At 39.9% G+C, this 13,078-nt stretch overlaps 1 protein-coding gene across 2 annotated transcripts in view; it reads right to left on the reverse strand.

Annotated features, from left to right (window-relative positions):
* Positions 1-13,078, reverse strand: part of ltbp1 (latent transforming growth factor beta binding protein 1) — a 129,217-nt gene that overhangs the window by 33,634 nt on the left and 82,505 nt on the right. Inside the window, exons 10-13 of one of the 2 annotated variants that reach the window (XM_085478491.1) lie at positions 10,182-10,304; positions 6,616-6,780; positions 4,623-4,784; positions 998-1,020 (exon numbers count right to left, since the gene is read on the reverse strand). In XM_085478491.1, the coding sequence (XP_085334617.1) occupies positions 998-1,020; positions 4,623-4,784; positions 6,616-6,780; positions 10,182-10,304 (473 nt within the window). The remainder of the gene's footprint in view (positions 1-997; positions 1,021-4,622; positions 4,785-6,615; positions 6,781-10,181; positions 10,305-13,078) is intronic. The other variant, XM_085478492.1, reaches the window with a different exon arrangement.

Here is a 13,078-nt window from a genome sequence, read left to right on the forward strand (position 1 = left end):
ATTCAGAATCACTGGTTTGGCTGTGGGTTAGTGATGTCCATGGAGTCATATCCATGAAGGAACGCACAGGCCCCTACATGCTAGGCAACAGCACCCTGACTGCCATTAGGTAATGGGATAAAAATCCCTCCTGGTGCACGACAATGCCCGGCCTCATGTGGCAAGAGCAGAAATTGATACCATAGACTGGCCTTGAGTTCCAGTCTTGCCTGACCTAAATCCAATAGAACACCTCTGGGAGATGATCTTTCTGTCAGGCCGATAGCATCAGCCTGTGCCTTAGACTGTTCAGTAGCTCAGTGATATCCTGATATCCTGAAATCACCTGTTATCTCATTAGGAGCATCGAGTACCACTTCAAATTGTTCAAATGAAATGTTGGCAAAACGGATTAGCCTGCCACATCCTTCTTTCACGTTGATTATGGAGGGTGTCTTTGAATTAAGTTCTCTGTCATTTTCATTTGCATCAAACAATGTGGCATCCTTTCATTCCTAACACATTACCCAGTCCATATCTGTATTGATATCCGGCAAGACTTTTCCCCCACTGAGCTCTGATGTGTTTTCAAAGTGTTCCTTTATTTTTTTGGAGCAGTGCATCTTTAGCCAAGACTCATCATTTAAGCCTCCTACTACTTACGTCATGCAATGCAGGTACTGTGCTGAGAAGCAGATTAGCATTTAGCTTGCATGGCAACTGGCTGCAATTTAATCACAGAGCAAGAATAAACAGCTTGGCAAAAGGGAGCTAGAAAAGCGTGGAGTATCCAGATCTGGGGCCATGTCAAAGATTTCAGTCTGGTTCTTAAAGTCACATCAAAGATGTAGAAATTGACTTGCTGTTCAACTGACCAGCCAAAGTCATGCAGCAATGTTGCTGATTTCATGCAAATGTGGTTTTGAAACTCTTTTGAAGGTAAGTGTATTTGCTAAGCGTATGCAGGCAAACTGCTTTTGCATTTTCACTCTAAAGAGTGAAAAGGTACCAAACCTACCTGCTCTGGTGAACTGGTTGCTACTGACCAAAAAAAAAAATACAAACAAAAACTTTGAGTGAAGGTTTGTGATAATGTAGCGTAGCTCAAACTTTTTTTTTTAAATGTCATCTGACATTTTTAAAAAAAAAACTGATTAGCTTGAGTGTCTTAAATCTTTAAGACACTCAAGCTAATCAGTCAAAAACTGTTTTGACATCATAAACACTGAATACCTTCAGACTTTGCTTACTGCTTATTAGCTGTTGAAATGTAAATTCTTACCAATACTGCAAGAAAAGTAACAATTGCTTCCCCAATCACAGCATTTTGGTAACACTTTATATGAACAACACACGTATTCAGCATTAGTACGGTATTAGTTAATACTTTATTCATTAATTATAAAGCTATATGCACCTTATTTATTCTCCTTGTCATCCATCATCATCTGTCGGTCAGAAATTCACAAGAATTGTTACTTTTCTTGCAGTATTGGTAAGAATTTACAGCATTTCAACACCTAATAGGTCTTCATACAAATTATGTTCAAGGTCACATAATCACAAGAATTCCCCTTATCCAGAACAAGATTCTTCTTATTACCCTTCAAAAATAAGGCAATTGTTTTATGTGAAAAGCCTCAATTTCATCAACATCCAACCTTTGTTTAAGTAAATGCTTAGCGACATATATACAGGTCCATGTTTGATGTTGTGAAAAGATCATAAACAGCACACACCACATTTCCAGGTCTCAAGATGACAAAAGTAAAGATTTAGAAAAAAAGCAAAATATCTCCTTCTTCCACCCAGCACAGCTTTTGCTGCTTCAAAGTACCAATATGTATGGCTGCCAGGTGCCTCATTACTTTCTGGTGGTATCCAAACACTAATCTGCACAGGTTTAGGGTGGTGGAATTTTGTCCGATTGTTTTTTGCGCCCTGTCCTCTGTGCCTGGAAAACTCTGTACTCTGCTCCAGCAAAGCTAAACAGTAATTTGGTTTCTGTCTGGCTTTGGCTAAGATGTTGCAAAGTTTCTCCTTCCCTTGGTGGCTGCCAAGCATGTCCTGAATAATAACAGGAGAGGATGAGGCTCTTCTCTCAGGCAGGTTTATCTCCCCTTTGCTCTCTTTTTGATGGCTTGCGGGCTGGGCTTTTAACAGGGAATGAGCGCTCAGTCAAAGCACTTTAATCCATGTCCTCTACAAACAAATGTCACAAGAGGGATGTGTTTCTCAAAATCTGGCTTCCTAATCACATGCAAGAAGATCATAAATCAGAGTTTTTAATGTTACTTTAGAGTTTTAATTTGCAAACGTGAGATTCCCGTTTATCCCACCGTCTCGGCATTTTTCACCACGACACTGATAAATTAATACCACACTTCAAACAGGAGCAAGTGGGTGTAATTTGTTACACAGCTTGATCTTTTTCACATTTTCGGCATTCAATAAAGTGCAAAAAACATTTTCTCTCTGCTGCACTGCATAAATGCAATCCATCAGATATATTTGTTGCTTTGACAGCACATTGAGTTCAGACACTTTAAAGTGTGCCAAATAAAATACAGCTGTGGAGTATTCACATCTTAATATCTCAAGTATCTAACTGCTGCACCGCAAATTCTGCAACAGAGGGCAAGTTGATGTCTTTCTGAGAAAGACGGTGGGTTTTTTCGCCCCAGATAGAGACTATAAACACTGCATAATATTCTGTACAAACAAGTCGCACTAGGTCCATATAATGATTTATTCAAAAGTAGCAAATCAAATGTCATAAGCCACCACTTCTGTTCAACAATGGTTGTTCATAGAAGAAACCAAAGAGTCACTCCACAAACACACGGCACCTCATAGGAGAGCCACCTCAAAAGGAAAAGGCTGAATCTGCACTCAGAGGACAAAGGGCCGATTTTGGACCGAGAAGACAAAAGGTTGGAAAAATAAGTAAATGAGGCCATCTGCATCTACTGAGAACAGCCATTGTTGAACACAGACGGTGACCAGAGGTGGGACACTTCATTACCGTACTTAGAATTTTAAGCTGTCTGTAGTTTACTCCAATATTTATTTTTCTGATGACTTTTTTTCTCCGTACATTTTTACACAAATATCAATGTCACTGAGAACATGCAAACTGCACGCAGAAAGACAAACATCAGCAAACACACAAACTGTTTGTGTGCAGTTTGTTTCACAGTGTGTCTGACGGTCCAACTGCTGCATTTCACAGGAAGAGAAACGAGTGAGCAACTTTATTTAGAGATGGAGAAAGTTTAAGACAGACAGGACAGCAGAGGAGAGGAAAAAGTTGTATTTAAAGGTAAGCGCTCAGATATTGGATGTGTTTTGATAAATTAAAATAAAATAAAATAGTTTTATACTGTGTAGCATCCTGCAAGCAACAGTTTAGTGCACAAATTTGAATTTAACCTAGTGATAATTAAATTCATTTACTGAATTCCACCTATATATCAATTATATATGATCTAGTATAAAGACAGCATAAATAGAATACTGTTAGTTAGGGATGGGTACCGGTGTCCGGTGCCATGATGGCACCGGTTCTGACATAAACGGTAGTAACCAGACCGAAAAGCAGCGCATATTTCGGTGCTTTATTTCGGTGCTTTTTTTTTTCCTGAGCTGTGATACACTTCTAGCCAATCATTTTACGTTTCCCAGGATAGTAGGCGGGGCCAGGTACGTACGTTCTGTTAGAGCAGAGCTACAGATTAAAAATGTCCAAGGCGAAGCGGTCAAAAGTCTGGCTGTACTTCACAGCAAAATATGCAAACTCAGCAGCCTGCAACAAGTGCTTTAAGCTGATACTGTGATACTGTCAAAGGAGGTAACACCAAGAATCCGATTAAACAGCTGGCGACGCATAGCATTTTTTTAAAAGCCGAGAAATGCGCCGTATTTGATAGCTTGCTGCGAGACCTCATACCGTGCACGTCGGGTCCAGTTATCGGACCCGGAGCAACATCCCCCAAAAACCCGAAGAATAGAGTCCTGGCCCCTAGCCCTGCCAGTGTAGCAGAAATGATGACAGATGATGATGGCAGCAGCAGCCGTTCTTCTCTGCGTGAGTCGCTTAATGTTGTTCGAGTGTAATTTACGTTGAGTAGAGTAAACATGATCATAGCTACATGCGGCTGTCCTCTTGTTTGATGGCAGATGCTCCCTTCACCCTGGACAAAAAGGCTAAAATGACCAAAGAAAAAGTGGGAAACAGCTGAACATGAGAGGTTTTTGGACAAAGTTTTTGTTTTTTCCATTGTTTAAGCACTGCTTCCAGCCAAGAGTGATACCATATATGCCCCATAGCTGCAGAAAAGGCTAACATTGTTATATTTTTACAAAAAAAAAAAAAAAAAACAGCTGAACATGAGAGGTTTTTGGACAGTTTGTGTTCTCCATTCTTTAAGCACCGGTTCGAGCACCGTTTAAGCACCGGCACCATTTCAAAAGTACCGATTTGGCACCGGTATCGGATAAAACCTAAACAATACCCATCCCTACTGTTAGTGATACAAATCAGTCAAGATACCTCAATTATTGTGGTCCCAGACACATAAAATAAATAGACTAAATCAACTAAACATGCACTGGTAATTAGCTATTAATATTGCAAGACTCACCTGGTATAATCTCTTCCGGTGTTCCAAACGCCTCCACAGGTCTCTCTGGTGTTGGTAGGGGTTGTGGTGGGTCAATGGGCTCCTGATAAATTGGCTTATTGACAGGAGGATTTGGCAGAACAGTGTAGCCCATTCCACCAGGACAGATTTCTTTGAACTTAGCTGCATGACAACACATGACATGAGTAGTTAACTCTATATCTGTATTCTTAGAATGAATACAAAAGCACCAGAATAAAAACTCAAATAAAATCCACCATTTACCAAGTAGAGGGTACTTTGAACACATCTCTGGTGAAGAGAAAAAAGCATTTTATGCTCTACCTTCACACAACTTTCCATTTTTGCTCCTTCAAATCTATATTAAGTAAATGTCCTAGTCTTATCAAGATAACTTCCACCCTTCTCTTGTATAACAATATAAAAAGAGAAATGGAATGAGATATTACAAAAAGAGGAAAAAGTGATATTTAACTAACTAAGAATAACTAAATACTATTAAGCAGTCAGTTCCCACGATGAGATAACAGAGAACCCACCGTAAAAACTGTGGACTTTTCTTTTTCACTGAATAAAACACCTTAAAATTAGTAGAAAAAACAATTTAGAAATAGAAATGCATGACAGATTTTGATTGGAGTTACACACTCAGTAATGTTTCAGAAATGAGGAAAATCCCAGGCTGGGACATGTCCATATCCAGCCGATGTATTTTAGAATCCTAACTATTTTTTAAAACAGCAGTCCATCTAATATGAGTTGTATGTGTTGAAAAGAAAGGTTGAGCCTGTTTTGCGGCATCACAGGCTTCAGATTCAAGTCAGATTTGAATCCCAGCTTAAGATGTGCAGAAATTTCAGTTCCAACTTCGATTAAGTTTGATCACATGTGTGATCCTTGTACAAGGAAAGACGTTTTTACATAAACATCTTCACAGTTCATTTTTCAATCTAATGTTTCTCTTCATCTTAATTAGTAAAACACATGTGTAGCGCCTGCATAATGATATTATTTCTTAGTGTTGGTATCAGAATCCATTTGTACAACACTGCAGAGTGACGTATCACATGAATGAATAACCCTGACTCTTCTAACAGCGGACCTTGCAGCATGCAATTAAAACCGCCAGCAACGTGGCAAGACGTGTAACACGTGAAAGACACAGAGCAGCAATTTCTAGTTATTTTGTGAGCTTTGTATGACAAAATATCTGTTTTTTTCTGTAACTCGTGTTTGTTGCTTAGTTGAATATTCAAGATATAACCAGGAAAACACGCAGGACCATCACAAGGACGTCATTCTACCTGTGTAGCCTTGTTTAAATAAAGGATGTATTTGGAATGTTTCCGCATTTTGTTTGTTTCTTTTTTTGGTAAATTTACATAAAGTAAAGGTGGTCGAATGAATGAAGACAGACTTGTTTGTTACGCATGCTTTTAGACAATAGCGTGACGCTTTTCATAATTCTCAGTACAGATACATAATAGATAATCTTGAGTCATCGTCACAAAACATGAGAATTGAAAGCAACCTGAGACAGCTGTCGGATTAGTGCTATATAAACAAACTGAAATGAAAAATGAGATGTGGGTGCCTTCAACAACATAAGGGAATGCAACTACCTAGAAATACCAACCATCACTTTGTAATTAAATTCCACGAACATACTGAGATGTGTCGAAACAAAGACAAACAGGCAGGTGACATAAAACAAATTACTGCAAAAGGTTTTTCTATTCTAATCTAAAAGCAGCTATTCAGCCAAGCTGTGAAACCCATGCAGACAGAGAGTGGCAGGATAACAGACTGGGACATAAGTTCAAGCTCATCCCAAAGGACGGAGCTTTAGAGTTTGCTGATTTGCAAGGCGTAAAAGTAAATTATAAGACGGCTGAATAGTGTTTTTCATCGTGTTTCCTCCATAGAAGTCACAACAGAAGGTTTGGGGCCTTATTGGGACAGGACAACTATCTGACATTTCTCGGGACCTTACCTGTTCCTGGAGGGGGGCATTTGTCACAACGAGGGCCCCAGGCTTTGCCCACACTGCAGCAGCAAAGCTGTTTGCTCAGCTGGGCAGACACTGGGTGCAAACATTGCCTCCCCGAGCTGACCAAACGGAAGCAAGCCCCCTTCTCCTCTTGGATGGGTGTTTTGGCTGAAGAGGAGCACAGAAGGAGGGCAAAGAGGAGGGAGGAGGCGCAGGAAGTGGCACACCAAAGTGCAGGAGACCCAAACATGGAGGAAAGAGAGGATAAAGAGTAAAGAAGTCCCCTTCACCAGAGCAACCTCCCCCCCCCCGTCACAAACGCAGTCTAAATATATGTCTAAAACAAAACCAGAGTACATTAAAGAGAGTACATGTTTTACAACAAGAGGCTCGGCAACCACATTTTGGTACTGGTACAAATAGCTATACACACATTAAACACCAGAAAGCAAAGACCACATGATGAAGGAAAAACTTGGGGGAAAAAATGAACATTTTCATGCCAGTGCTTCATGCACTACCAAAGTGCTGGCTGAGATGAAGGCATGCAGAGAGTTTGGCTTGGTTTAAATGTTTTAGGGCAAAAATTAAACTCCACAAATAAATGCTGGAAACAGTTCTGACTGGAAAAGAGACAAACTAACGACCCCCACGGGGAACCCAGGCTGATTTCCTTTTTGCCAGAAACATTACCTGAAGTAAATCATTTCACTTAAGGGTTAAATACTTGACCTATTTTCCCAACAAATACCTTGATTAAAAACATCAGGAATGACTGAAGTAAAAGTCAGAATCAGGTTTGCACAGTTCATTCTCAAAGCTAGAAAAAGGTTTGTTTGATTTTAATATTTTTAATGCTACTTTTGATGCCATTTGAAAATTTGCACAAACCTTTAAATGACATGTATCATAGTAACATTTAACAAATAGTTTGAAGAATATGTGAGGTTGAGACTACTCGTGCCTGTGTGTGGAAATATCAAGCTGAAGTCATTTAGAAAGATGAATTCTAAGGTTTTATCTATCAGGACATAATAAACCTAATCTTCTCCTGAGCAGCTCTTAATACAGGTGAATACAAACTACATATTACACCATGTTCTTCATCAAAACTAAGCCAAAATGCTTCAAGCACAAGTGCACTATTACAACTTCAAGATGCGTCCAGGTGCTGCTAATCAAATGCACTCGACTGGCCATCAGCAAATCAGAGCACCTCTACAGAGAACACGTACGCTCCGTTTACCATGATGAGGTTAAAAAAACAACAAAGCCCTTCAGACAGGAACTGTGTCTAGGCGAAGTGTTCAGGAAAATTTCAACATTTAAAGTTCCCCGGAGCAAAATAAAATCAATTCGAATGAAATGGAAGAAGTCTGAAACCACTAAGATTCTTGCTACAGTAGGCCATCTGACCGAAATGACTTAATAGGCAAGGAGGGCCTTGGCCAGGACGGTAACTAGGAAATCAACAGCCACTGTGGGCTTTGTCTACAGAAATATTACGACCTGCCAGAATGAAAACTAACCCTGCTGCACTGCGCCGGTCTTGCCTTTATGGCAGAGTGAGCAAACGGAGCCCCTCCTCAGCAAAACGCAGATGTCACCCAAAATGCTCAAAGGGCTGTGAGAGCGTGAGAAAAATCTTTCTGTGGTTTGAGGAGACAGAAATTGGGCTATTTTGTCTAAATGGTCTGAACAGTGTTTGCCAAGAAATAGCGTGCTTGGTTCAGCATCTATTCATCATGAATATATTAGTGTGTATTCAGGATTTAGATAACAGAAGTCACAAAGCCCCGGACAACTGAGAATCTCACAGTTTAGGATACCGTATGCTTCAAACATATTGCCCACCTGTCCCCCTTACACTAAAGCAATGTAAGAATAAGTGTGAAGAAAAAGATACAGCATGAAAAACATGTAAATCATTGGGGTACTCTTTCAGTGGAGTGTAGGTTTGAGGAGCCCTCTGCTGTGCCTTTCAATCAATGAGTAGCAGTAACGAATGGACACGTGACTTTCATTAGCCACAGGAGGAAAAAAGGCACAGTCCCATGCACCAACCTATCTATCCTGGGGCTGTCAAAAAATTGATTGATTGTCAGATATTAACCGATACTGAAAGTTAATATCGATGCATCAGTATCATCATCAGTGTCATCTTTGCCTCCTCCAGTTCACACACAACTTCAGGTCCTCCCCTCACTACCAGCCTAAGTAGCTCACATTCACAATGCTAAACAACACTGTAGGAGGAATTTCAAGAGAGGTCTGTAAAGCTCCCATTTCACAATACTTAAATACTACAGTAGTAGTTACCATAAATATTAACCCGGCCCCATTTAACGATTAGCAGTTACCCAATAGCCAAATTAGCTGTCTGTTATCATCAACATAGCGGATGTAGTTAAAGATGAATAATTAATGAATCAATAATAAAGCTGAATGGGTTGCAAATGAAATATTTAGTCATGGCAGAGCGCATTACAGACACATGGAGAACTGGGTGGGTTACTGATTGCGTAGCGCGGCGGGGGAAACGTAGCTGAGTTGAGCAGAGAGTCCGGAGTGTGGAGAACTAATCCGAGCACATAAACAGCACATTTTGGAGCAGAGCAGCCAAATCAGATGGGTGTCAGGGCTGAAGAGCAGAGCTGAGGATGTACAAGCTACAGACTGAGGCAGAGCAGTGTGAATAGGTGATGAGAAAGAAAGGCTGCAGGCAGATGTGGACAACATGATAAAGTTGAACTTTTCTACCTCTACAATCGTTTATTAAAATGTCCTTCTTATCTTGTGAAAGCCAGTTGTGAGGTCAGTTGTAAAAAGCAGGCAGTAACTAGTTCAATATTTCATGGTGAGTTATTTTAGCATACCTAATACCGCACAAAACACACTGTTAATTTTTCCGCAATGTGTTTCCTCCACAAGAATCAAATAATTCTGATGTCTTTGTTTATTAGTAAGATCTAAAATACATTGAAATTATCTAAATAATTTATTAAATGAATAGAACTTATAAACTTGATATTAAATACTTATTTTGTTAAATCTAACTATATTTGGAAAAACTGGTGGAAAATACTCAATAATTGAATGTTATCAGTTATCAAGTATTTTCCTAAGTATCTGTATTGAGTTGGATAGTCTAGTTTTGTTTTCATGCTAATTTATATTACACTGCAAAAGAAAGGCAATACATGCTCATGGCATGTTTTAAAATAATAACTTTAATAATTGTGCTCAAGAAATTGCCCAACTGGCTACAATTCCCAGCATTTACCGACCCGTAATGAGATATTTCGGTTTTGGCTGTGTGTAACTCTCAGTACATGCTTTATATAACTTGAATACCATGCTTGCATGAAGATCTGAATGAAAATCTTCATGCATGCAAGCATGGTATTCAAGTTATCTGAAGATCTGAATGTGCAAATCTGCATATCTAAGACCAGCATGCAAATGTAATGCAAGAATCTTTTGCTCAGTCTGACGCAGCTCCATTAGATCTTCTCTGTCTAGAATTATTGAACGAGCAACTGTGATGAAAAACTGATTGGAGGACTTACGTATGCACATGATGAACGTGGGGTCAGGGACATATCCAGGTTTACATGTGCACCTGTAGCTGCCCAGAGTGTTCACACAGTTTCCATTTGGACACACACCCTGTAGCTGGCACTCATCTAGATCTGTGAATTATTGAAGAGTTGACAGTTAATGAAAAGGTTTTTCAAACAATTTCTTCACCTTGCAGAACTAAACCCCCCCAAAAAACACAATTAACCACACTTGTTATACCTGAATTCATATACTTCCATTAGTGCATCAAGTACTATTCATTATTACTTTTCTAGTACATGAGTTTAGAATTGCAGTGCCTAAAAAATCTGCTGCTGTTAGTCAGCTGGCATTGATGAAACTATCAGTGCTGTTTGGTGGTCCTGGCTTTTAAGGCGAGAAGGGCACAGTACACATATACACATTGTGAAAACACGTTTGGACAGTATGAATAGCAAGGGTAAGTCTGGAGGTCTGCACAGCTTTGGTAACTATTGGTGGTTCAGTGGTTAGTATTTTCCACCCTCAGCATGCCTTCAGGTTCCAGGTTCAAATCCTGGCTGGGGCCTTGCTGTGTCCCCGCAGGAGTTTCTGCTTGCTACCCAAGCTTCCTCCCACAGCCCATGTCTGTATTGGCCACGAATGGTGAGGTTTGAATGCATGGTTAAAACGTGACCTCTAAAAAAGTGAGTACATTACAACTAAAATGTCAAATGTTGTAGAACTGTGTTCTTTCCTATGCAGCTCACTGTTAAAACTTTCCTTTTTGCTAAAGCATATAGTTAGGGCTGGACCAGGTGACCCTGAATCCTCCCTTAGTTATGCTGCAATAGACGTAGGCTGCCGGGGATTCCCATGATGCATTGAGTTTTTCCTTTCCAGTCACCTTTCTCACTCACTATGTGTTAACAGACCTCTCTGCATTGAATCTGTTATTGTTATTAACCTCTGTCTCTCTTCCACAGCATGTCTTTTATCCTGTCTTCCTTCTCTCACCCCAACCGGTCGCAGCAGATGGCCCCTCCCCTCCCTGAGCCTGGTTCTGCCGGAGGTTTCTTCCTGTTAAAAGGGAGTTTTTCCTTCCCACTGTTGCCAAAGTGCTGCTCATAGGGGGTCATATGATTGTTGGGTTTTTCTCTGTATCTATGAAGCGCCTTGAGGCGACTTATGTTGTGATTTGGCGCTATATAAATAAAATTGAATTGAATTGAATTGAATTGAATTAATGCTTTAATTTCCAAGTGTGTGAGTGATTATGGTCAGTGACACCAGTGTTGGTCAAGTTACTAGTAATTAGTAACTTGCATTTTTCGATGACTTCTCCAAGAAAGTAATCCCATTACTTTACTGATTACTTATTTTCAAAAGTAAGATCTGAAGTTTAATTTTGTACTGCAGAAAGAAATTTTCTTCCCATGCAGAGTGTACAGCGGACACAAATGCTTTTGTCACTTTTTACGGACTCAAACTAAACGATGCATAATCGTACTCTCTCCCACGCTCCATATTATCCACTGTTGATCTGCACACGTCTGTTGCTGCCATGGACGTCGCATGCGCTTACGTCATTGTCATGAGACACGGTTTAGTAATGCAGTAACGCAGCGTGCTTACGGGAAAGTGACAGTAATGTAATTACTTTTTTTGCAATAGTAATTCCTTACTTTACTCTTGAAAAAGTAATTGGATTACAGTAACGCATCAACACGTTTTCCAGTTTAATGGTGAAAAGGAGCTCAGCTGTTTCAGGTAGCATGTTTTGACAGCCTTCTCGGTTGATCTTTTTACTCCTGAGGTCCTTCATGCTCCGACTAAAACAACCTTTATGCAACAACAACCTTTTATGGAAAAGGAACGGAAACATTTGCGAGTCAGCTGTTACTGATGCTAAATCTCTGTCAACTGTAATTATTTTTAAACAGGAAATCCAGATGAACTCAACTGCCACCACTACACGGGACTATTATTGAAAAACTACTATGCTTCTTGCAAACATACAAACCACATCATTACTACTAGATCAATCGTTTTTAGAAAGTCTTACCAGTGCGTGGTATCTGCAATGTACTGCAGTAGTCTGTGGTTGTGAAGAGAGGGCTCAGCATGAAGGGAACACTGTTAATTTAGCATAGGTAGCATAGAGGCTAAGAGCTGTACGTAGTGACTAGACCCATAAGCAGTGGTATTTAGCCAGGATGACTCCTGGTTGTCTCTTTTGGTATCCCCACATGACCAGACATATAAAATGGGTGGATGGTTCAGACTGTTTGTTCTTCAGCATTCGAAGCAGATGCTTGTGAATGTGTTTGTGTCTTTATTTTATATTTTGTGCAGTACCACACTTTGAATGTCATGGAAAAAAATGACTTCCTCTCCATGTTCTGAGCAGCCAAGCAGAACAGTCTGCTGGAAAAGGTCACGCTCCTCTTTTGTGGGTTCTTGTAAAAGAGTTGGTGCCACCAAACACTGGCCCACTTCCACTTTGCAGTTAGTGGTTTCTAGACTGTCATCAGTCAGGAAACACCCTGAACAATCAATGATTAAATTTAGCCTCAGATTAACACCACCCCTACACAGCTGTAACCTAATTTAAAGTGCATGCTGCATGTGTGTCTGCGATTCTGCTTAGCCCCAGTTTAGAGTCACTGACTCGTGGTTTTTGTGGATATCATTTCAGTAGGTTCTTTTTTAACTTAGACACTGGTGGGAAGTTGCTTTGGAAGGGCCAGTTTCTTAATTTGAATATAACATAGAGATAATACTTCTCAGCTCTATTCACACTTTTTGATGCAAACTCAATCGCAGAGTTTTAGAGTATCTTTAACACTTGTCACTTACATAAACTGCTTTAAATATTTTTACAACATTTAAAAATGCTGTTCCTGCCTAGTTGTAACCACATATA

This window comes from Copadichromis virginalis, linkage group LG13 (genome assembly GCF_057382275.1).
Source record: "Copadichromis virginalis isolate Kocher_CV1m ecotype Utaka linkage group LG13, C_Virginalis_male_GT1.1, whole genome shotgun sequence".
NCBI lineage: Eukaryota > Metazoa > Chordata > Actinopteri > Cichliformes > Cichlidae > Copadichromis > Copadichromis virginalis.